This window comes from Trachurus japonicus, chromosome 17 (assembly GCF_045865225.1).
Source record: "Trachurus japonicus isolate A0001 chromosome 17, Traja_1.0".
Classification (NCBI taxonomy): domain Eukaryota; kingdom Metazoa; phylum Chordata; class Actinopteri; order Carangiformes; family Carangidae; genus Trachurus; species Trachurus japonicus.
The window spans coordinates 23,418,707-23,444,805 of record NC_140923.1 but is presented as its reverse complement, the minus strand read 5'-3'; the positions used below and the strand labels follow the sequence as shown (position 1 = coordinate 23,444,805).

Here is a 26,099-nt window from a genome sequence, read left to right as displayed (position 1 = left end):
TCCGCACTGTCATCTCCACTACACTCTGAAAATGTGACAGAAGATTTGAGGAGAGCACCCTGAACTCAGGACTCACGTAAAGAACTAGTACCACACTGGAGTATAATGCCTGTTTCACTGGCAACAGAATAAAGCTTGCTGTGGCATGGGACCGGATTGTATTGTTCCAGGAAGCTGAGGAAGCTTGAATGGGAGGCAGTTAAGAGTTGACTTCCCTTGGGGCGCTGTGTAGCTCAGTTGGTAGAGCACCCGCCCCATGTGTTGAGGCTATAGTCCTCGCTGCAGGCGGCCCCGGTTCGAGTCCCGCGTCGGACGGCCCTATCCTGCATGTCATTCCCCCCATCTCTGCCTCCCATTTCCTGTCACACTCTCAACTGTCCTATCAAATAAAGGCACGAAAAGCAAAAAAATATATACTTTAAAAAAAAAGAGTTGACTTCCCTCCAAGCCCCTGGCCCAGATGTGCAAATCACTGCCAGCGCAAGTACAGCTTGAGTCTCTCCCAGAGGGCAACTTTATTGCTTCACCTCCCGCGCAATTTATGACACAACACCAAAAGGGTAAATTTCTAATAACATATCCGGGGCCTTTCTGACACTAACGAGTGGCTGCGGCCCTGCAGCTGAAATTTACCGTCACTCACTGAATCCCCCCTCGTTTTCAAATTGCTTCTTAGATGCTTCACGCAGAGGCAATTTGCCAAGAAAAATATGAGCCTTTGTAAGAAAGGTGGGGGAAAAAATGTGGCTTTTAAATTGCCAATCAACCCACCACCACCCTCATGCATGCCTTGCTCGGTGATGATTAATCAGGATTTCTTTTGTATAATTAAGTCTATATTTTATTTTTTAGGACTCTAACTTTAAGCCAAAAGTCACACATATCATATTTAAAAAGATGAACAACAGTATGTTTTACTATAAGACACTTCTGGACCAACAATTGTCAGCTACAGAGAATCCAGAGAATCTTCATACAGCATAACCAGTTTCTACACTTTTGAATATATCCTCACTATGGATTGAAAATAAAAAAGGGTTAAAAAAAAAAAAAAAAGACCAAAACATTTACCTGTTGTTCCCACATCACTACAGGAGCTTTGCAGCACTGTGAGTATATCATAACTAAAGTATTTTTCCAATCCCTGACTATTATCAGAGCCAGACAAAGAGTGGAGTGTTTACCGCTCTACTACAGCCAGTCAGGTGATGCTGTATAGTTTCTTAGAAGACAATCACCTTGGAAAAAAAAAAAACTCTAGTTCTCTACTACATCTCCAGCAATTCACAGCCTTCCAATATGAAAACCAGCCTCTTATGTGCAGATAAAAAGGCAGCCGCTTTGTTTAGCCAACAAGCCGCCCCAGAAATGAATTCCTCTGCAGTTAGCGACAATAGCTAATCCAGGAGGCTATACTTTGTGTTTCGCTTGGAAAGAAAAAAAACATATTGAATGATTCATGTAAAACTGAAGTTCATTTGGAGAGCTTTAGAAAGCTTGCACTCTTCTCTTTCTCCATACACATTTCCTGATGTTGCCCAAATCTCTACAAGCAAAGTTTGCACTACCTCTGCCAGAAAGGCTACAACAATGGGATTATAGCCCACACTGGGGAAATTCAATAACTTCCCCCTAAAATATGGCATTTCTGCATCATTGTACAGTTTATCACTCAGAGCAATGGCTGTATTTTATAGAGGAACCATCATAAAAGTGTGATACAAGAACAGGAGTTTATATTTGCATCACTTTTTCTGACACATTATCCTATAATATTGAGATCTGCTTGACCATATTAAGATGTTTAAGTTTTGCCTCTGATAATATGGGGAAAATAAGAATGGAACACGTCAACATTTCTAATAGAGCTATGATGTCGGCAAAATGACACAATGAATAAGTATTTAACACATGAATAAAAGAAGGCGCAAAAAGAAATGGAAAGCCAAGAAAGCAGCTGGAGTCTGTCTAGTATAGAAAGTAATCCTGTCTCCTATCAGTGCAAAGTAATATCAGCTGCTTTAGTCCAAATTGACACCTATGAAAAGGTTTCTCATCACCAAGGTGTCACACAAGAGGCATCTCATGATGGAGGGCCATTATCCAGAACTAAAAAGAACATTATTTCACCATAAACTGGCCACGACCAGGTCCTGACAAGATTTCTGACAGAGTCAAAAGAAAACTAAGAGTTGTCCAAGAGCCAAGGACCACTTTTTGTCCCCATACTCAGTTGTTTCCACCATACTGACAGTAAAAATTAAATAACTTAAGTGAACTTGTCTTGAATTGTTTGCACTTTAAAAGTATAAGTTGTTTTTTATGGATTTATGGAGTTTATTTTTCAGGGTCTCCTAATTTATTTTTTATTCATTCTATTCAATTGATTTGTTAAAAATAAATAGGTCAGTTTTTCTCATACTGTTGCTGACTATTGTTCTCTGTTTAAGTAATATCACTTGACAAAGCCTTTTCTAACATTCCACACTACAAAATAAATAATGAAAGTATGTATGACTCGTGCTGATATCATATCGGTATTGGCCGATATTCAAGGCTGCAATGTCGGTATTGTATCTGAAGTGAAAAAGTGGTATCGGGACAGCCGATACCACAAATACTTGCCACAATAAAGAAACTAAAATGTGAGGCCTGCCAAAACAAAACAAACAGGAGTAACCCTGAATAACCTGTATTAAATAGTAAATACATCCACTATTATGGATGTATGTGAATTAGAAGCTCAACTAAACATTCTATTCTTGACTTGATAGACACAAAGTAATTATTCAAGTGAGTACCTTCAAGTTATCTATAGTACTAGTTGGGTTGACCTACAGTACAGCATGTGTTTAAACTTTACAGTACACACACAAGCAGCGATACCAGCACCTGTGAAAAATTCCTATACATTGTGGTGATGACACATAAAATACACGAAGAGAGGAACCATGTACCTCATTAATCGTAATGAGGCCGTGGCACACTCGTGCAGGTCTAGTGTGAGACGACAGCCGCTGGATCCTTAACGCCGAACGCATGAAGAGTTTAGCGCTCGCACAAACAGCATTCAGCATGCATCTTGTCACAGTGCTGCAGGAACATCGGTTTAAATGTAATTACTGCTTATTATCAAGACAGTCGCACAATGTTAACGTAAATTGCTTTTATTTCCAGAGAAAACATGTATACGGCGAGCAAAAGTTCTGGTTTGTAGTGATTCAAAGCTGGCAGCCTTTTGTTTCCACAAAGGACGTTTTTTTTTGTTAAACACCAAAGGAAATCAAGTAACACACAAAAGAAGAAATAAAGAAAAGGCGGCAGCTGCTCCAGTGTTTATATTCGGGTGGAAGGGATGCCTCTTGCACCGCTAATGTGAATTTTGTGCTGGGCTCCCCGGTGTGAATTTCCATTAAAAGTTTTTCCGGAGCAGAATGCTACGTAAGAAAATGTCAGACACAAGTTTGGACTCATTAATATGCAGCACCGGTCCTGAGAGATCTGTTGTGCTGTGCATTTGCTTTAGCTTATTTCCCTCCACCCCATAATGAATTAACTGTTGTCTAAATTAGGCCTTTAAATGAACTGTTCCAAGTATTCAAAGAGTCACTGTGGCCTGGCGGTGTAAACACTCATTAATACTGCGAGCATCATGGGGGATCTTCACTGAACTATTCCCAACATCCGTATGTCTGTTAATCAAAACAGGAATTGGAATAATATTGTATATATTGTGGTTGTATTGTGAGGTGCTGAGACACACAACAGAGTGAGTCCGCTGACGCCGTCTCTCTAAAGCACCTAACTACTTCTGTTGGATGTAGAGGAAAAGTAATTCATGTTTCCAGGACTTGAAAGAGCTTGTAATACTTATGTGATATGAGTCTGACAGTTTCCTCTGTTTAAAGCTTGGTGGGGAAGATCCAAACTAGATGTATCTGTGGCATCAAGGATGGAAAAGTTTCAGGTATTGAAAGACAACGTTCAGTTAGTGTTGAAACAACTTTGTCACAACAAAGAATCTAGCAAAAAAAGAAATAGTTTAGCTTTAAGTTTTTAATTTAGAGAAAAAGCGATTAGTCAATTATTTATTCAACTGAAAGGAAAGTTATCTATGTATTTTGATCAGGGATTATCAGTTTTTAACCAAATAGTATCCTCTGGTTCCAGCTTCTCATTTGTGAGAAATTCTAGTTTAAATGAGACATTATACCCCCTTTCCACAAATTAAAATAGTTCCCAGGTGTCTTAAAGACGTGAACCACTGCTTGCCCGGCCCCACCCCTTCTACTCGTACCAGGTAGGGGCTGGTAGAAGTGGTGGTATTATGCAAATTCGAATCCTAGTTACATCACTGGAAAACAACTGAAGGAGCAGCTCATAAAACCATGTGGTTTTCAACCTAGGGAGCCTGCACATTACAGATTTTTTTGTCAACATTTTGGGGTCCGGAAGGGCAAGACAAACACCCTAACATATGTTAAAGAGCCTTCAAAAAGTGATATTTCCATAATATGTCCCCTTTAATGAAAAACTAAATCTATTTTTTGTGAACTGTTGGTAAGATAGAGTAAGTTGATGATACCAATGTGGTGTTTAGGATATATTTCCCTGACATTGAATGGATACACAGAGCATGGATATTTCTCACCATTTCCTGGATCAATAAAACAGAGGAATGATATTAATAATGAATTGATGTAATCATTAAAGTTCGCAGCTTAGATTCTTAGGAGTGTTCATTCTGTGACCTCTGAATCTGGAAGCTTTTCTATCTTCAGTCTGTAGATATTTGTATTAAATGGAAAAACTGGTTTTGTAAGTTGTTTCCTCCTTAAAAAGGGATACTTCACCCAAAATCGATAATTCACCAATTTTCTACTCACCGTCATGCCAATGAAGGGTTTGGAGAACTTTTGGAGTTATCAAAACGCTTTTGGAGTTCCAGGGGGGTTCCAACTGGCAATGGATTTTCATATAATGGCAGCGGATTGTGCTCACTTTTGAATCGTCCAAAACATACACTATGAAACATCCAAATACCTCCATAATTTTGAGATTTGCTGCGAGATGTTTGGACAATTCAAAAGTGAGCACTATTCGCCGGCATTATATGAAAATCTGTTGCCATCTGGACCGTCCCTTTTGATAACTCCGAAAGTTCTACCAACCCTTCCTTGGCATGATGGTGAGTAGAAAAATGGTGAATTATCTCTTTAAAATCCCCCTCCCGCGACCCTTTTTGGTCATTTTAAAACCAGCTCATCAGCAATGCACATTAGCAATGCACCTCTGGAGGGTGGGCGGAGACTGCGCTGCTCTGCACCCGCCCAGCCACCTCCTCGCACCACACCCCACGCTTGCTGACAGCTGGACATTGTACAATTACAGATTCAGCGCGTTTAGCGTAAAACTCCACACTGGGGTTCGATCCCAGACTGGAACATAGTCCTTGCTCATGGTGCAAGCTGCTCTACCAGGTGAGCTATACCTGTTATACCTTGACAGCTACACCGAGCTGCCAAGGCTTTCACCTCTAAGCCAGATGCAGAGCGGGGCGGGAGCTTGTAGCACTAGTGCCCTCCCCTGGAGCTGTGACACGTCAGCTCCAGTCTCCCTGAAACTGCCAGTTTGCGTCTGCCATTGGTTCACAGCAATTTGAAGGAAGAAAAACTCAGAAATGCAATTTTGCACTTCCTTTTCTGCTGATATGTGCTTTAACACAAGAAAAATGCCACAGGAACATGTGAAAAGCACGAAAAACACGATTTTCATGGGAGGGGGTCTTTAAGTATCAAAGAAATATATCAGTTACAACAATGCTTCTATTTATATATTAGTGATCTCAAACATTTCGGTCCTACTGTATTAGCGAAACTGTTGTTATGTTTTGTATCTGTATCATCCTTTTTTTCTTGTAAGCCTTGAACTATGTAGAAGGGTTTTATCACCTCAAAAATACTTGGGGAAAATCGAAATTCTCACATAAATTAAACAATACAATTCAATGGGGAAGTCTACAGACCATCTGTGTCACCTGTATGCCACTGTTTAGGAGAAATAGATTCCTCCTGTAGTGTTATAAAGTTTTCTGTCCGTATGTATGGTGGGCATACTATTTATTTTAACATTCAAAACTTTCAAAGCAATGCCTATTTTTTTCACAGGACTCATCAAATGTGAAAGATCAAAAACACACTACAAAGAAGAAAGCTACAATGGGCATGTGAAATGAGCAGCTGCTTCAAAGACGGCACCAAAAACACACACAGAGAGGGAGACAGCAGAGCTCAACACATCCAAACAACTACAGCCACTTTACAATCTTTCTTGTTGATTGCAGCAGAACATTAAATAACTGCACTAGACAAAGACTCACCACAGTAACTAGGCTACAAGCTTAGACAGGCACCCAAAGACCACCCCCCACCCCCACCCCCAACTCCATGTGTCTCAATGCTCACAATAACAGAGGCAGCCTCTCAGCAGCAGCAGCAAGAGGAGATTCAGCACCATGGACAGCGGCCAGCAGACCTCACACTGTAAACACTGCTACTATGGAGCCTGACTCATGCCACTTCACTTTGGACACGTGAACAGAGCATAAAGTTTATTTCATAAAGTAACTAAAGTCAGAGAATGAAATCAAATAAGGAACACAAAAGAGTGAAATAAATAAAATAAAAAAAATACAAACCACATAACTAAAGTTTAACACAACTAAAACACAGACAAGTGTAGAAGTTGCACTCCAGTCAGAGCAGTGTGGCTGCTTGTCTGTTGACTACAAAGTGCTTTGCTACACACAGTTACCAGAGCCACGTGTGTAAGATAGGAAGACTATACAGGACAAGTCATTCTTACAAATATTTGTTTTTAGCTATAACTGAATGAACAGTGGAGTTTTGTTAGCATTGGGATGCTATGCGGCCTGTTGTTGCAATAACAAGTCCAAAGTGTTGATTTAGCCCTCCACAGTGTTATAGTAAATGGACACTGAGCTAATTATTAGCCACTGACTGGCGGGTTATGACATGTATCCTACAGAAGCAGGTGCCTGCGTTAATTCCGCTTGTCATATAGCCTATAGACTGTTGTGTTATTGAAAACAGTGAAAACACGGTGTTTGGGCCAGGCCTAAGCTAATAGACAGATGCTCCGGAGTGATATTAAAGAGTGCAGCGGCTGTAGTCTGCTCCGGTAGCGGCTAATGAAGCGCGCGGACCGTTGTGTTTCAAATAAACTCACCTAGGACGAAGAAGGGGAGCTCGGTGTTTTCCAGGTCGTCCACCACCACGACGTCTCCGGGAAAATCGTTCCTAACGGAGAACAGCAGCTTGGGCTCCGAGGCCGACGGACTGTGCATGATGCTCAGGTCGTTCTCCCTCAGAAACGGCAGCGCCGACACGGTGACGCTCTTCATTTTGCACTCGGTGTCCTGGTTCTGGTCCTCGTCGCCGTGTAGACCGCGGACGTTGGCCGTTAAGACAGCCAGGAGAAGCCACGCCAGCCCCGGACGCAGCAGCAGCGGTAGCGGTCTCGGCCCCATGTTGATGCTCGCCATCTCTCCGTCGCTCCGTCGTTTCTTTTCCCCCTCCTCTGCTGTATTTTCCTGTCAGGCTGCTTCGGCGGAGGAGAGAGCAGCGGCAGAGTGTGTGAGCGGGGTGTGATAACGTTACACCAGCGGGCTCTCGCAGTGTCGGAATCAAACGCCTCCCGTTTCTCGCATATCAAACAGAAGGCTGTTTGTAGGAACAGTAGCCAGGCTCTGGATGTATGGCGTGACTGTTGTGATGTTGTTGACCCCCTTTACTGTAATTGATTGATAAACTGTCCAAATGGCTCTGTAATGGCTCAGCATAGATTACCAAAAGGACGTGCACCCATAATGCCCTGGGGGTCCCATCAACAAAAGCATCATCATTTGTAATTTAATTGCACATTTGCCCTCCCCTACAAATTTGCATATCATCTAACGCCACTGAGCATCTTCAATAGTTTCCCTGACCTCTGTGATTAGGTAGACACTAGGCTGGGTGCATGCATAATAGTCTAACTGATAAATGTCTAAATGCACAACTTGAATTTAAACACTCACATCAGCGTTTGCCAACATCGTGGATACAAAGGGCAGCAGATGCTGTTTGAATGTGTGGCACTTTAAAGTGAAAATAGTTGGAGCTTATCTGCTCAGATATGCTTGGGCTGAACAAGACAGGAATATGGGATAGGCTACAATTAAATGTATTAATGATTTGTGATGGAAAAGAGCTGTAAAGCTAATGCTGTGTTCTAAGATTGTGAAATAAAAATTACAAAATGGATAATTGAAACATTGACTAATTATAAAATATACAAATATGATTTTTTTTTTAAAATGATATAGTCATTTGCCACACCCCAAAAAGAGGAGCAAACAGAGTGACCCATGTCAATCAAAGTTGGTCACAGCCCTGAGTGAGGTTCTAATCAAGTATGATAGAAATCACCTGTGTAGGTTTGTAGCAGTCCTCCCTTCATGGAAAGGTGCAGCTGTTGAAGCTTCAGTAATGCAGGGCCTGTTTTCTCAGTGACATGTTTTCCTACATTTCTCTATCGCTTTCAAGTCTGTATGCTGGTTTCTGCGACATCAATATTCCTCCAATTTACTGCATGAAAAAAATCGCCTACAGGTGCATCTCAATACAATATAGCTAGTGAAAAAGTTCACTATATTAACCTATTTGGTGTCACACTCTAATCAGCTAATTAACTCAAAACACCTGCAAAGTTTGTGAGCCTTTAAATGGCCTAGTCCACACTTACCCATGTACTTCTGCAAACAAGTTTTCTCTCACCCATTAAAAAAAAAAATCTCATCCACCTCAGCATGTTTAAAATAAATATATGTCTCTGTCCCACCTGTCATGTGATAAGAATTAACCATTCAGCGCCCAGAGGTTGCCGATGTCTTAAGCAGCAGCTCAATCCCCCGGTCAAGCCCGCTGTGCAACCAAAAGCACAGTTTTCCTTCTCAACACTTAAATGTGAAAACAGCGTTTTGAAAAGTCTACTTTTCAAAAGTTTTTGAAAATATAATTTTTTAAGGACCAAAGATGCCATTTAGATGTGGATGATAGGCCCAAACACGTCTAAGTATCTGGTTTTGGCTGTTTACTTTTACATTTGGACATGATCTGGTTCAAGAGGCTACACTGTCATGGGGAAGACTGCTGACCTGACAGTTTTCTATGGACATGCACGATGCACCTGTGGCTCAAACTGATTCATTTGAAATAATAGCCAAATAGAAATTTAAAAAAAATAACAAATAATGTCCACATTATACCCTGCATTTAACATTTTTCACTTATTCCAATTAAGAACTGCAAGTGCAACTCATTTTTAATGATGTTTACTTTTTTCAGAACTAAGTCAGGTACATGAACAGAATCAGGACAAAAAAGAAGAAAAAAAAGAAAAAACTCTACTGCCCCAAACTACACTAGACTGGATGTGTGGATGACGTACACACTCTGCTTTGTTTTCTCTCCATTAGTTGCAATCATGAAGTAAAAGACCCACAAATGGGCCATAATAGTGGCCATCACAGCCATCCAGGATGGCGTTAATGGTCACTATGGTAAATTACTATCCAGTGACAACAGCGGATATTTTATCAGTGGTGGAGACTGATGATGGCTGGACACATAACAGTCCTCCGGGCCCATCATGACTCATAATTTCATTGCTTTGAGCATTTAAATGTCAGGTATGTAAAGCTGGTATGTAAAGCTGAGATCATCCAGTTTTCACATTGCATAGTGACTTTAACCTCCAACTCACTCTCTCTGTCTACTTTCAAGTTAGAATGCTAATTATGACCTTTTTTAGTTGTTTTTTGTTTATCTTACATGATGTCACCATTAGGAAATAGTCTCCATATGTTTGCAGATTTAGGACTGCATTATACTGTGATGATGAAAGTTAAGCATATGATTACAACCATTCTTCTGCCATTCATTTATAACAAGGATAGAGGAGTAGAGAAAACAGATAATTTGCTTTACAGTAAATATACAATTTGATTGGTTAAAAGACATCCATATATTTATTAAAGTTCTGAAGGCCCTAAACATACAAAGATGTATTGTGTATATTTGATCTCTCATAAACATGCTGAATGCAGGGGCGGAGCTTCAGGGGGGGCTGGGTGGGCGACACGCCCCCGGCCCGGGCCCCGGAGGGGCCCGGTCGGAGCGGGGGCCTGGCGGACCTGGTCCTGCTGCCTTGCTTGGGAGAGTGGACGGGCCTCTCCCGAAATTTTCAGTGCCGTTGCTGTATGCATGCAATGTGAGGTTGTATAGGTTGCCCCAGTCAGGATGAGTCATGGTTGCTAAAAACTTACAAGACTGACGTAGCCTAAGTGAAGTCTTAGGTGTAAAATATTGAATAAAAACGTGTGCTGTATGACTGGCTTTTTTTCACTCTCACATTTTACTTTACGACGTGCAAATTAACAAGTGGATTGCTGATATTGTCTCCAAGTGTATTTTGGGTAAAATCGTCATCAACTGTCCACCAACGTCATCATCAGTCACTTGTCAACAGAGTAGGCTACATGCTAGGTGTTATTTCGGAGTAAACATGAGTGGCATATCATATAAACATAAAAGCGGAGCGGCAAAGCGCAAAGAAAAGGAAAAAAGAGAGCAAGATAAGGCGAAATTACAAAAACTGGACACATATTTTGTTCGTCCTCCTGGAGATGAACCTGACATTGTTTTTGGCAGGGATTCGGGCCCGCCAATACAGCCAGCACAGTCAGGGAGCCAGATTTACAGGTATCAATTCAATCACTCGGCCTACATTATACACAATGTGTGAGTTGTAAACTGTTGATGGTTGTAATTGTACAGTAGTAACGGTAGCCCAGCCGCTATAGCTTAAATCCCCTTCCTTCTTTCTTGGCTGTATAGCGGTGACGTTAGGGACTCAGCAGTTGCTAGCTGCTCCAGGGTAGAGCCAGACCTGGTGCTTGACCAGCAGCCCCCCTCTTCACCCGCGCTGGATGAAAGCAGCAGGTCTCCTCACGCTGCAGGTGACACGCAGACCGTGGATGATGAAAGCCCTCCTCTGGAGCGTTTTCCGACTGATCGGGCCAATTTTGCTGAAAACATCCAGGACGCCAACATTAAAAGATTTATCCTTAAGATGGGCCCATGTAGACCCAAAGGTCCATTTCCCACTGATAAAGACAATCGGTGTTTTTTGCAAAGTTATTACACCTCTACTACTAAAGTTGGGATGAAACTTCCCCGCAGCTGGATGTGCTATTCCCCCAAATTAGACTGCTGTTACTGTGAGCCTTGCTGGCTTTTTGCCAACCGTAATGCCCCGTTTAACAACAATTCATGGGTAAACGGAATAAGAGACTGGAAACATCTTTCTGCCAAAGTTGAGAAGCATGAATCCACGCAAATACATCTTGCTGCATGCATAGTCTACGAGCAGTGGAAACTCAACAACACAATAGACAACGAAATGGAGAAGAATGTGCGTAATGCAGCCTTGTTTTGGAGACAGGTCGTGGAGCGCATTGTAAATGTAACTCTTACTCTGGCTTCATGCAACCTGGCATTCAGGGGGCACAGGGAAGTTATAGGTCAGGGAAATGCTGGCAACTTTTTGTCAATAATCGAGTTATTAGCTCGCTACGACCCTGTTTTGAAAGAGCTCATCAACCGACCAGAAGGGTCAGTGAAATACCTAAGTCACCAGATTCAAGATGAGATTATATACATATTATCTCAACGTGTGAAAGCTGACATTATTAATGAAATAAACGAAGCCCCGTTTTATTCCATTATCATGGACACAACGCAAGATGTGTCAAAGATAGACCAGCTGAGCCAGGTGTACCGTTACGTAACTGTTGTTAAGAATGACATGGATATTGCAACAGATATACAGATCAATGAAGTGTTTTTGGGCTTTGAAGCGACCGTGGGCTCATCAGCGTCAGAGCTTGAAAAACAAATATTGGGCTCTATAGAGAAAAACGGAATCGATCTGTCAAAATGCCGCGGACAGGGCTATGATGGGGCCGCGAATATGAGTGGTGCGTATTCAGGCGTACAGGCAAGAATAACAGAGAAGGAGCCCCTTGCCTGTTATGTTTATTGCGCTGCTCATAATCTAAACCTAGCTCTCAACGACTCTGTTAAAAACGTCCCTGGAGTGAAGCAGTTCTATGACACAGTAGAGATACTGTACAACTTTTTTGGTCACAGTATCAAACGATGGGCGCTCCTCAGTGAGCTAATGACGCCAGAGAGCAGAACTGTCACATTAAAACGCCTCTGTCCCACGCGCTGGTCTTCTCGGCATGATGCGCTTTTTGCGTTAAGGCACAGATATGGAGACATTATTAAAGCCCTTGTCAAAATATCCCTGACCAGTGACAAAAAAGATGAGCGCGATGAAGCAACTGCGCTCAAAAATGCCATAGGCAAATTTTCTTTTATATTTTTGGTCAACGTGCAAACCAAGATCCTTGAATGCACAAACGCTGCCTCACAGTTGCTGCAAGCAAAGGACGCGGATATTCTGAAAGCATCTACTCTTCTGCAAAACGCCATCAGTGTTTTGGTGGAGTACAGGGAGCAATTTGATGAGGCAAAGTCTGCCACTCTTGCTCTAGCAACACAATGGGGAAGTCAAACAGAGTTTGAAGTAAGCAGGGCCAGAAAAGTGAAGCGTCATTTTGATGAACTTTGTGAAGACAGTCGCCTCACTGACGCAGAGAGCAACTTTAGGGTGAACGTTTTCAATGCGTGTCTTGACATCATCATCCAGCAACTGTCCCGGAGATTCACCAGCTTAAATGCCACCGTGGATATGTTTCAGTCAGTTCACCCCAACACACTGCTGCGCGCAGGAGATCAAGAGTTACACCAGGCTGCCCGGCGGCTTAGTGACCACTACAGTCGGGACATCGGGCCCAGCTTTCCTGACCAGCTGCTTTGTTTCAGAGCATCTTTCAGGGACCTGATACCAAAGCAAAAGTCTGTTCCGGATCTGGCAAAAATGCTACTTGTTAACCACCCAGCAGTAACTTCTACATTCAGTGAGGTTTGCACCGCCCTTCTTTTATTTTTGACTCTTCCCGTCACGGTTGCAACCTCTGAGCGTTCATTCTCGAAGTTAAAACCAATTAAAAACCACTTGAGGAGCACAGTAGGGCAGGAGAGACTGAGTGGACTTGCCATGTTGTCCATTGAGAATGAGAGAGCAAAGAAAATGGACATACAGAGTATCGTGGACGAGTTCGCGGAGCGCAAGGCTCGTCGCATGCCCTTCAAATAGTGGTGAGCAGGCCTATATAAGCCTACAGTAAATTGTGTTTGTACGTGAACATGTGGGTCTCTGTGCCAGTTTTACTAAATTTCTATTGATATAGACTACTGTGTGATAGTTGATATAGCCTACTTAAAGTGGCAAAAATGATGTGGTCGCTTTCCGTGGTGCTGAACTTTTTTTTTCTAATCCGTGGTGCTGAACTGCTTTTGTGTTGTTTTAAGGGGCATGTAGCCTAATGTTTTTGTTGTTCTCTTGGTTTGTTACTTCATGTCCGTTTGATGGACTTAAAAATGACGTAGTTGTTCTCAGTGGTAGGCTGCAGCGTGTAATCCTCGCTGTTGCGGGCATGTGTATGTTGTAAAATGATGTTATGAGGTTTATTATTTGGGTTTAAAGGGCCCGGTCATGTGTCACGCCCCCGGCCCGGCTCTGATTCGTTCCGCTACTGGCTGAATGCATATGTCTCTCTCAATGAATTGTTGGCAGAGATTTTTTTCTACAGTATGGAATTTGAAACCCATATTTTGAAACTGACTTGTTTGCTTGCTAGCAGTCTTCTCAATCCTTGACTGCTTCTCCTGATATGTAACTGCCAGCATCTGTCGATCAGAGGACTGGGTTCCACATCACCTGCATGCACTTGTGCAAGTATTTGTCCTTGGCTGCAGACAAAGTCTTTTTTTTTTTGCTCAAGAAGGTTCCTTACTGAGTGGCAGCCATGATAAGAGCTGGTTGAATTCTCTAAATGTTGAGGAAAGGAGCTTGAATGCTTCTTATCTTATCTCTGTTTCTTCCTCAACAGCAAAACAGAGCCGACGTTATGCTGGTGACATGATCCAAAACTCCTTGAGAGATTATCGCCAACTTGTCTTAATAAAAAAATTAAGTAGGTCAAAGATGCTTATGGCAGGAAACTCTATATCCTTATATCTGAGCATACATTTGGAACTGCTCTGTATTTTGGCTTTACTTGTCCATTCTTTTCAACATTTCAATCCTGTTTGCTTGTTTCTTTGTGCAGCTGGATTCACTCTTTATGTATTCCCCTTGTCTTTGACCTCATGACATTTTCTTTTGAGATCAGGGAAAAGTGCTTAGGGAAGGAGATTGTTTTGACTTTTCACCTGCAGCACTGATACAGATTCACAAATTACAGACCTACTCTCTGCTCAGTAGCACTACTACTTCTGTTGTAGCTCTCAAAAGGTGAATGCGAGCCTATGATTCAGTGTCTTTCACACTTTGTTTGCTCCCTGCAAACTGCTGAGATAAGTTTCCAAACCCCTCTTGTTGGAATACTCCTCTATGTTCCTTCTTCCGTCCAAAACAATGTTCTAAAAGATGCTAAAATGCTCCACAGAGCAGAGTGGGTTGCAAGTGCATCACTAAAGTAATAACTAACTAACACCTCTTGCATTACTATTTATCTATTTACATACACTTGTGGGTGCCTTCTTCAGCTACCTTAGTAGGTAGCTGTAGCCTTAGGCCAGGAGCAGATGTCATCAGGTGGTGCACAACCTTCACTGAGTGTTTCGGCCCTCAACCACAACACTCTCCGGTTGGTGGGCCGGCAGTGAGTGGCCAGCTCACTGCCCACCTGCCCCTGGCCTCCAGCTTTCCTCCTCACGCTTACTCCAGATCCAACACGAGGCGCGTTCCGCCTCCTCCCCCATCCTACGGGCCGCTTGCTTCTTGCTCCGCTCGTCCACGCCCAGAGCTGACATCAAGCGCCATGCTGACTTAGCTGGGAAGCCCCTGCACCCAACCTCCACGGGAAACAACCATGCCTGCCAGCCCTTGTCTCTGCAATCCTGGATGAGGGGCTGGTACTTTAAGGCCTTCCTCTCATGGGCGACTTCGCAGCCTTCCTCCCATGGAACGGTTAGTTCAACCAGTATTATCTTCTGGTCTTTAGTTGACCACAGCACGATGTCAGGCCGGAGGGTTGTTTGAACCACCTCCGGGAACTGCAGCCTCCTTCCCACATCAACCCTCATCTCCCAGGAGCTTGCAGATTGAAGGATGTTGGACTTCCTTCTTGCTGTTGGAGTGAGCCTGGCTCCTTCTCTAAGAAAGGTGATTGTTCTCCCTGTAGCTGTACCTGCTGCCCTCTTCTTGACTCTTTCCCGCTCTATGGTGTCAGCGAGTGAGAGGAGGACTTTATCATGGCGCCACCTATACCGCCCTTGGGTTAAAGCTGTTTTACACCCAGACAGTATGTGTGCCAGAGTCCCCCTCTGGCCGCAGAGTTTACAGAGTGGATCCTCTCTCAGTCCCCATGTGTGCAGATGTGATGGCGAAGGTAAGGTATCATACACGGATCTCAAGAGGAAGGAGATGCAATAGGGCTCCAGTCGCCACAGTTCTTGCCACGTAACCTTGCGCTTGGGCAGATTCCATTTTGTCCAAGCTCCCTGGGAACCTTGTTCCACTGCCCTAGCTGTCCACTTCTCCTCTTCTCTGCTCCGAACCTCCGCCTGCACCATGTCTCGTCTGGTCCTTGCACTTGCTCCTCCCCACGATTGAAAGTGAGCAGAGCCGAGACCTTGCCGGTGGACGCATTGGTTGCTGATGATGTCTCGCAGCTTTAGTGAGCTCACTGCCTGCTCCACAGCTTTGTCAGCCGCCCATTTGCGCCCGGACCTAGTTGTAACCCCTGCTTGTTTTACCAGGTCATCATTGGAATCTCTCAGGCTAAGTACGACTCTGCACTTTGCCACCTTGTACTCCTCCACGACTGATGACAGGGGGAGTTGCAGCTGCCCAGACCGGATGTAGAGGCCCACTGAAGAGAAACTTGGGGGAATGCCCAGCCATCTTCGTAGATGTTTGTTTGTCTTCCTCTCAATGACCTCCACAGCAGTCATAGGGAACTCGTAGACGGTGAAGAGCCAAAGGAGCCTGGGCAAGAGGCCATGTTGGTACAGCCAGGTCTTGAACTTGCCCGGAAGTAAAGATTTGTCAATCTTCTTCAACCACTCCTCAGTCTGCTTCACAGCCTCAGCAACGTTGGTGCCATCTGTCAGCGATGCATTGAACCACTTCCCCAGGTACTTTATCGGACTGTCCTCGATGGATGGAATGACCTCACCCTGGACTTGGAGACAGAACTTGCTGGTAACTTTTCCCTTCTGTCCAAAACAATGTTCTAAAAGATGCTAAAATGCTCCACAGAGCAGAGTGGGTTGCAAGTGCATCACTAAAGTAATAACTAACTAACACCTCTTGCATTACATTGTGTATATTGTAATATATCGTCATACCAGTTATCAGTTTTATAAAGTTTTAGTTTTTGCAGTATTAAAATACTTTTTTTTTTAACAGTGTAGGGCATGACATGACTACAAGAAAAACGGACAACAAACAAACACAGCGCCATTGAAATTGCACCAAGACTAGAATTAGAATTTGCAGAGAGCTTTTCGACTCTAAATCCCATGACTGTTTTGTTGACCAGACAATTTGCCATTTAGATTTGGATGCAAAGCCAAAGAAAAGAAGATTGTCTTTTCTGTGTCACCACTGTCAATCCATTTAATATTTAAGCAGCTCTGTGGTTTCCAATTAACTACAATTCCTCTCGCTTTCTGATCTGTTGAAACTGTTATTTTTTTTGAAAGTCCAAAATGGGGCAATGTTTGAGATCGAAGCGGGGAAAGAAAAAAAAAAGAGCGGCGAAGTGGGCTGACCTGGGCTTACTCCAGAGGGATATTAAGAAGTTGACAGAGATTGAGGAAAATAAGTGGGATAAACAGGGCCCAGATTATCATATATTCACTGCTGATGGTGGACTGGAGATTCCTCAAGACACTGGTGAAAGTAAATTCATTGGTATTCAAATGAGATTTGAGAAGTTTTTGCTTCTGGGTGTGTTTGCCCTTTTTTTTTTTGTTCCTCTCAGGCTGAACAGTCCAGAAGAAATAAGTGACGACACAGATAAGGAAAGAGCAAAACTTTTCCTTTCCAGTACATTGCCTTAAGGGTTAGAAACTTAAAGTGATCATTTGGAAGATTTTTCAGACACTGCGTCAGTGTCTAATGAAATGTTATTTCTCTGTAGATGCAAAGCACGGGGCTGGTTATATTTTATATTTCTTGTGCTTGTCAACAAAAACCAAAAACCAACAATAATTTTATCCCAATAAATATGGAACCGGCACTTAAAGCCTCACTTTATTCCACTCAACATCCACAGTGCAGCTTAATGTAACCTTGCACACTGTCCTGCAACTAACTACAGCACAAGATACTGCACTTATCATCCATAACAGAAGAAAATAGTCCCTCATGGAGCTGTGAGACATCTCCTCACTACTCAGGTGATACACACCTATTTTATATCAGATACTGTCTGTTGATCAGGCTCGGTTCTTCTGTGATTGCTACACTGAGGCACCAGGCCCGAGTGAAAGTAAGTGACAGAATATAGTTTGCCTGTATGAAATCTCATTTCAGGTCAGGTAGTGTACTTGTTTTGATGCTTTTCATTTATTCCTCTCTCTCCTCCGTCTCTACCCGGTGTTTACATGAAGGGCACACCTGAGATTGCTTCTGCTTTCAATCAGCTTTATTGCACTGTACCAGCTGGTATTGGAGGAGGTTGAGGTGACCTAGATTGGAATCAGTTCAATATAGTTGCTCTTAGTTTTCAGTTATTTTTTTCTGGTACAATGGTAATATATACATGGGTGCAGATCCTGGAGGGGACAGGGTGGACATGTCCCCCCCAATTTCTGAAAAACATGAATTGTCCCCCCCAATAAAAATACCCTAAATTATTAAAAACTGAACAAATGTATTTTCAGACTTCACATTCTTCACATTTTAGATAAAATTCACATCTTCCCAGAATAACTGGCATTGTAAAAACATGATCAGTTGGTTTACACAACTTGGTTAGGGCTTCATATTTTGATATTCATCCATATCAATTAATCATGCATAAAGTAGTCCCATACACTGGGAGATAAGGAAGATGGTGAGAAGAATTGGGGATCTGGGAGGTTTGGAGGGAGGCGAAAGATAAGAACGTTAATAGACATTACATGTTGGCGGAGACCCTAAATATTATGATTTACTAATATAATAGTAAAGTAAGCAGTGGTATGCACTGTTGGCTGTTTTGGACAAATAAACAAGAAAGGTAAGCACAATAAATGATTCCCTGTGCAGTACTTTTTGAATGATATGGCAAACCTCTACCACATTGTGAATTATGGTGGCATGGTATGAGTTGCATACGTGCAAAAAAAAAAAAGAAACACTTTTGTGTCCACCCCAATCCTGACATCGGATCTGCTGAATATTATAGAATATTTATGCTTGTTAAATGTTATATTCCTTCTCCTTCATTTCTAATCACTGCTGTTTCAGAAACATTTGCCAAAAGGCTCCGCAGTAGGAAGAAGCATTCCATTCACCACCCTGTAGGCCTCCACCAGTGGAACGACCTGAGCTGCATGGACAACAATGGAGCAAGTGTACTGCATGAAGAAGAGGTTTGGGGGAGTTTAATGTTGCTTTCAGCAGCCCGATCTACCTGCGGAGGTCAGGTGTTGAACTCTGTGGGGGCTCCAGTGGGATGAGGAGTGGATAAAGTCATGAAGACTGGAAACAAATGCCGAAAGCACTACAAGACCTTCATGTGGCAAGGTGGGAAGCAGGTGGTGAAAGTCCAGGCGGTGGATGAGTTCATAACACGTGATTTTCATGTAAGAGACTTGGGACTGATTTCACAGATGTTGGAATTCATCTGATGCACAAGACTGCCTGTCTCATGCTCATCTTTATTAAACAGGATTAAATGACAGGAAATTACTTTTTTTCCCCATAAATAATATTAGATATACCTGCTCATTTTGAGTTGGATTCAATTTAACTAATGCCGATTTAAATATATACAGAACAGACTGAAATAATAGCTGACTGCAAATTATCAACCTCCAAGGTGGCATCGCTGAATGTCAATGCAATATTTTAGGAAAACTTTGAGGGGAACTCCAAGTGCTCAAATCGACTCAAAGAAGTGATGAGATTTTAGTGGTAAAAGGTGTAAAGGTCAGGGTCATTGACCTCACAAAACATATTTTTGACCTCATCTTATGACTGTGTGGAGGGAATTTCTTCAGATATTGCACAAATATCCACTTGGAACCAAAAGCGAATGGATTAGATTTTGGTGGTCAAAGGTCAAGGTCACAGTGATCTTACATTTTTGCGATACTATATCAGCAAGGCCTAGAGAATATGTTTCATCGGGTGCAAACATTCACTTGAACTCATGGATGAACTGATTAGATATCAGTGGTGAGAGGTTAAATGTCACCATTAATGCACAAAACCTTTGGAGGAAGAATTCACAGGCTGATTAACCTGCTTGGAGGAGACATACAACAGTGAGGTGGCAGTTCCAGTCTCTCACACAGTATTCTCTACACATCTGCTCTTCATAACTGTACCATATAAACCTTGTTTATGTTCCTGTGCCATAATCTTCGGGAGCGGAACACAGGTGATCCTCACAGGAAGACTCTCTGGAGGAGAGACAAGACAAAAGCCAAAAGGTGGAACCACTGGGAAACATGAGGGAATACAGGTCACAGACCTGGCAACACCTCAGGAAACCAAACAAAGCAAGAAGAAGACTTCAACACACCGGGGGAGGTGCAGAAGGATAATTGAAGACTGGTGAAAGATATCAGGTCAGGGCAAACAAAGACAAGAAGTTACACAACCGACGGTAACCCTGGGAAATAACTTCAAAATAAAACAGGAAATCCTAAAGAGAAAGTCCATACAGTCATTTAAATGGGGTAAATCTTAACCTAACATTCACTTCCAAAATCTCATTATCTAGACATATATTATATATTTTTGGGTAACACTTTATAATAAGTACACACTATTAAGCATTAAGCATGAAATACTGAATTCATAATTTATAATACTCATTAGGATGTTCATAAACCCAGTTAAAAATATTTTTCTCATTATTGATAAGCACTAACTGTATGAGTATCCATGTGTTATAAATGAAACTGCTCAAATTATGTATAAAGTAAATAATAATCTGCTTCCAGATGGTGTCCAGAGGATGTTTCAGACCCGAACCAGTAGATATGAACTAAGAGGGACTCATGTGTATACAAAAGCAAAAGTACGAACAAATGTGAAACAAAGATGTATATCAATTACAGGAGTCAATCAATGGAATAATCTAGAATTAGAAATCAAACTGTGCAACACACTTAATAGATTCAAAAAGTTATTTAAAAATAATATTATTAATAAATATAAAACTGATTTATAAATACCAGTGTGCTTATAAACTGCTGTATGTAGAATATGCAGGGGTTTTTTCTTTTTGTTGTTGCTCTGTAAAAATTTTTTAAATTGAGTGAACGGAAAATGTTAATTTAAGAAGGGTAGGCAAAATAAGATGATGCTTCAGCCTACACCTTTTTGGTCAAAGTAAATTGTTTTGCTTGTTGTGTTTTTGTTCTGATTTGTTTTGTTTTGTATTTATACCTTTATATTTGTCTATTGTAGCCTATTTGTTTTTATGAGACCGAAATAAACATACTAAACTAAAAATGAGGAATTCAGTATTTATTAATGCTTAACTAATGCTTAATAGTGTGTACTTATTATAAAGTATTTTTGCCATAATCACATCCTAACCATGAGGTGATTGCCAGTCTCTAATGAGGAAGGGACAACTCTTCTGCAGTCACATTAGAATAATCCCAGCCTTAACCTTTAATTTCTTTATTTATAGCACGCAGTAAGGTGCCTTTGCTTTTGAACAAATTGCTGGGACTCGGGTCAACACCCCAGTGTTGCCAAGCATCCACCCATCTGCAGTGTCCTTGAATCTTAACCTGCACCGTGCTGCACCTTGCAGGCACCTCTGATCTCTTTTTTAGTCTGCAAGCTGCAGAGAGCCTCTCCAAAGGGATCTCTTAAATACCATTTTATTTCTCTCCAATTACTTTAAAGGCTTTTAGCACTCATCTAGTCTTGAGGCTGCTTTTAACAATTCACCTGAAACTTCCACGACTCAGTGAGGAGGACTTTAATGTCGACTCTTACCACGGAATTGGAAAAGTGTCTCCTCCATGTATTATACAGTGATAAATAGACAAAATGAGTGAGCAGCTTGAGTCTACCCTGGATTATGCCGAGTTCCAGTATTTTATGATTAAAGGGTATAGAGAAAGTCTCGAAGAGAGAATGACAAAATAGGTCTCTGTGAATGTGTGTGTGTGAAGAAAGGGAGAGAGAGAGAGAGAGGGCGAGAAGGAGAGGGAATGAATGTATGTGCGAAGAGATTGTGAGACAGTGTGCACATGTGAAAGTGATTGCAAGCGAAGCAGAGATGAAATTCCGATAGATTTGCTCGCTGGGTTTGCTGCCAATAATCAAAAGCAGTGAAAAGATGGGAGGGAGGGGTGGGGTGGGGGGTAGGGCAGCAGAAGAAAGACAGTCAGTGAAAGATGAACGAGAGAAAGGGGAGGGGAGGGGAAAGAGGAGGGGGAGGGGGGAGGGGGGAGGGTGGGGGTTGAAGAAGAGAGCACATACATCAGGATGCTGTGACTCGCAGGTGCAGGGGGATGGTGGGGAGGGCAGAGCAAGAGAAAGATCTCACTGTTTAATCTTGAGACTCTTCCCATTCGCCAGACTAGCAAGGCTCTGGCCCGCTGTATGGCTTGTTCTGTGATCAGGAGCAAACAGATTCATCTTTTCAGCTTGCTTGCCCCTCAGCCTCTGCGTGGGTTGCAAAGTTGATTACAGCCTAGAAAAAGGCCTTTGTCATAGCGCTGTTGGTCCAAATGGTCCTGCAGCGAGCTATACGTATAGGTGCTAGCCCCCTTCAAAATCCTCGGCGCGATGATATGAACGAGCCTCTTCAGACAAACCAGTGCAGATTATGCAGAGCCTTTTAACCCACTGCCGGGGGATTGTAAATGGCCTGAAATTGTTGGTTACATGACTCTGTGCACGAATTGTGGGTCTGCGTGTGTTGTGAGCTCAGATGGTGATGGATCAAAGCGGTGGTTTCCTTCCAGCACTTTGCCGTGATTTACACAATGTCCTGTTGTGATGCAAAACTGTTGGTTGGTTATAAAGGTGCACGCACGTACACACACGCATGCACACACATACACAGCTGCACAATTTCTCTCCACAAAATCTAAATCCAAAGCTTACCTATGGATTTAAAACAATATACTACAGGCTTACTTCTATCTTCTTATAATCCCCTGCAATCCTCCGTGCTTATCGACAAAAGCAATGTTTCAAAGTTGTTTTTATCATCAGAAGACTAAATGGTACATACGTTTACCATATGCAGGGAAACTTATTAGAGATGTTGGCTGAGGTAAATTGTAAATTGTTTTTCTCTCAGCTGAAATACAAGGCTATGTTGTAAACAAGAATTTTAAAAAAGCATACACACACAGAGCCTGATAACTGAAAATAAAGAATATTATGGTGTTTTTTTTTTGTTTTTTTACCAAATGTGATTTTTTTCCCCCTATATTTTATGAAATAGCTTTGCCTAGTGTACAAAGTACCTTGAACCACTGTTTAGTTGTAGCATCCCTGAAATTATGAATAAAGAATAACAATGGAAAAAAGTAACAAATAAAAAGACAAAATGTTTAATACAATAATCATTATTTAAATATATCCCCAGAAATCCAACAGGAATCAGCAGTTCATGAGGACTAGTGAAGAAATCTTACATTATTACAATATTTCATGATATCTGGGTGACAGTCTATTTAAATTGTCTTTTAGGTAGGCTACATACTTTATCATGGTTGTTTTTGTATATATTTATATTTTCTTTACCTGTTTCAGCCTGTTTTTTGTTTTGTTTTGTGGATTTTATTTTTGTTCTATTTTCTTTTTAATTTAAATTTCTCAGTGTCTTTCTTCCACATTGTTCAATTCCAATTTCCTAGTAAAGAAGTAAACAGGTGGTGGAGTAAACAAACATCCAGTTTGGTATTTTCAACCCTAGTGTGTTGCAATTAGCAAATATGACTGGCAGGCTGCTAGACTGGTAGAGCATGAGTGGACAAATGAAACCACACAGACTCCTTTAACTATATTTATTGATTTTATTAATGAAGGAAAACACAGGTGGTAATAGCAATAATGATTGCTGCTTTCCATTTAGATGAACCACGTCCTGCACTCCAGGGGCGGATCCAGAGTATTTTCTGGTGGGGGGCACAGGGGGTAGCAACAGTGGGGGGGGGGGCGCCCAAAAGTAACAAAAATGAAGGCTGCCACTTATCACTGTCTTGAATGTTTATATGTTACGCATGTCTTCGCCTTGCTTTTATTGGCCACATTGAATCTTTCACCTTGTAAGGAAGATGCCTGTGACCTTTTCATTTTCCACTTGTCAATATAAAAAATTATAGTCAATCAATAATCAACGTTATCTTGCAAATAAGAAGTCTTAGCAGAATAAGCAACACAATACATTTTCAAACTGAACATCAATATCTTATACTCTTACCCAGTAGTTTGAGCTCAGCTCTGTACAATAAACATCTCAGTGTTTTGTGTAACAATGCAGAATAACCAGAACAAGCATTACTGAAATGGTGAAATTGAGAACAATAACAATCTTACACCATTTTCTATATTTACTATACAGAACACTATAGGATGTTTGCTGTACAGAGTTGATTAAGAGCCTACAGTAAAGATAGCAGTGTTAAAGAGCTTTACACAGTGACATTACCACAGGTCAATGACCATTTGCGGGGGGCACAAAGGGTGGCCAATCAGATTGCAGGGAGAGCATGTGCCCCCCTGTGCCACCATGGAAGACCCGCCCCTGCTGCACTCTGGTTTTGTACTGCTGACTTATTGTACTATCTATCTACTGTACGCTGTAAAAGTACACAATATCCTCGGGTATAAAATAAAACATGTAAGATCCACAGCACATCAGCTGTTGCTCCAGAACAGTACGTGCTGCACGGCCTTTAGAAGGGAGGGAGAGAGAAGAGAGTGAGCGACACCCACGTCGCCGTCCACTGTTATATCACTGCTCCTTCATTTTCATCCATTAGTTACGTAAAAGCAAAGTTAGCTGTTCCGCACAAACATCTAAGAAAAGAGGGCCGATATTACAGTAAAGTCCCTGCTCTTTCTCTTGACAGCGAACTAGAGCTCTGTGATGTAGGAATTAGCCTTTAGTCAGCAGATCTTTGAAAATTAGGTTTGAATGTGACACTGTGGATAAATAAGTTATTGCTGTGCTCTGCACTTTTGTAAAAGAACTGTATCAGTGGAGCTATTTTTAACATGAGGAACAGGCCCCTGATCTGATAAATGATGAGGCTGTTTGTGTTCGACAAAATGCACGTCTCACAGCAATAGGCACTAACAAGGAAAAGACAAATTGATGTTAACTATAAAAAACAAAGGGATTGTAGATCTACTTCATTCCGATGTGGGGTTTAACATTTTGTTTCCACTCTTTGTGATGCTTTATCATATCAGAGCCATTCTCACATTCACATGACACTGTATGTGCAGTGTCAGATAAACACTGTCAGCTCAAGCCCCAACAACCCAACCAGTGCCTGCAGAGTGAATGATTGCCATGGTAACCAGGGACCGGTTGACGAGAGGAATTACCATAAGAAACAGATACTGTGTAAACCCCTGGCTGGGGAAATATTTGGAGAGATTTTCTTCACAACGAGACACTTGAAGTATTCATGAAGAAAAGCACTTGCAACCTCAGCACACTGCTGCTGTCGATCCCACTACAGTGTCATTGTGAAGTCGCTCCCATCACGGCTCCCTCCGCCTTTATAATAATAGCATCATTTTGCATTGAATGAGTCTGGAGGGAAGATGGAACTTGAAAGGTGAACCACTGGTACCTGGCAGCAGATGCTTTATCACTCACAATGGCCATGCCAAACCTGGACGTCTGTATTACTGAAAAGGATTAAGTGATTACAGGAAGCTGACTGCTCTCTGACTTATTGTATCAGTAATTGCATGTACTCTGCCAAGAAGCACAATTTGAGAGTTATTATATATTTTTATTTTAACGCATTTGATTTTAATTACTACTCAGGATGAATAAAACTGCCATGCGTCATTTACAGAAGAATAGTAAACTTTTTTTTTTTATATATACGTATATATTTTTTGGCTTTTCATGTCTTCATTCGGTAGTACTTGAGAGTGACAGGAAATGGGGAGGCAGAGAGAGAGGGAAGGACATGCAGGAAAGGGCCGTCCGATGCGGGATTCAAACCAGGGCCGCCTGTTACCATAACCGGAAAAAGATATTGGGTAGATTAGATTAAATTAATCTTTACAATAAAGTGACTAACATTGTAGAAAGTAGTATAATATGGATAGATAGATAGATAGATAGATAGATAGATAGATAGATAGATAGATAGATAGATAGATAGATAGATAGATAGATAGATAGATAGATGGACGGACGGACGGACGGACGGACGGACGGACGGACGGATGGAGCCATTATCAAGAAACAATCACCACCACCTACTCTTGACAAAATAAACACATTACACAACTTGAACCATGTCTGGTACATGTGGTTGAATTGACAATAAAAAACCTGAACCTTGAACCTGAACCTTAATTGCCAAAAGAAACACCAAAACATCAGGTTGACCCACTGGATAGTGGTGAATGGTCTGGACTGAACTGTGATGTTGCCATATCAAGTGGGT

At 41.8% G+C, this 26,099-nt stretch overlaps 1 protein-coding gene across 6 annotated transcripts in view; it reads right to left on the bottom strand.

Moving 5' to 3' along the window:
- The window catches only part of astn1 (astrotactin 1), an 840,736-nt gene extending 832,761 nt beyond the window's left edge, over nucleotides 1-7,975 (bottom strand). For 2 of the 6 annotated variants that reach the window (XM_085804088.1, XM_085804090.1), the window contains exon 1: nucleotides 7,249-7,975. In XM_085804088.1, the coding sequence (XP_085660214.1) occupies nucleotides 7,249-7,564 (316 nt within the window). In that variant the 5' untranslated portion in view covers nucleotides 7,565-7,975. The remainder of the gene's footprint in view (nucleotides 1-7,248) is intronic. The other 4 variants (XM_085804091.1, XM_085804089.1, XM_085804092.1 and 1 more) reach the window with 4 other exon arrangements.
- Between the last annotated feature and the right edge of the window lie 18,124 nt (nucleotides 7,976-26,099).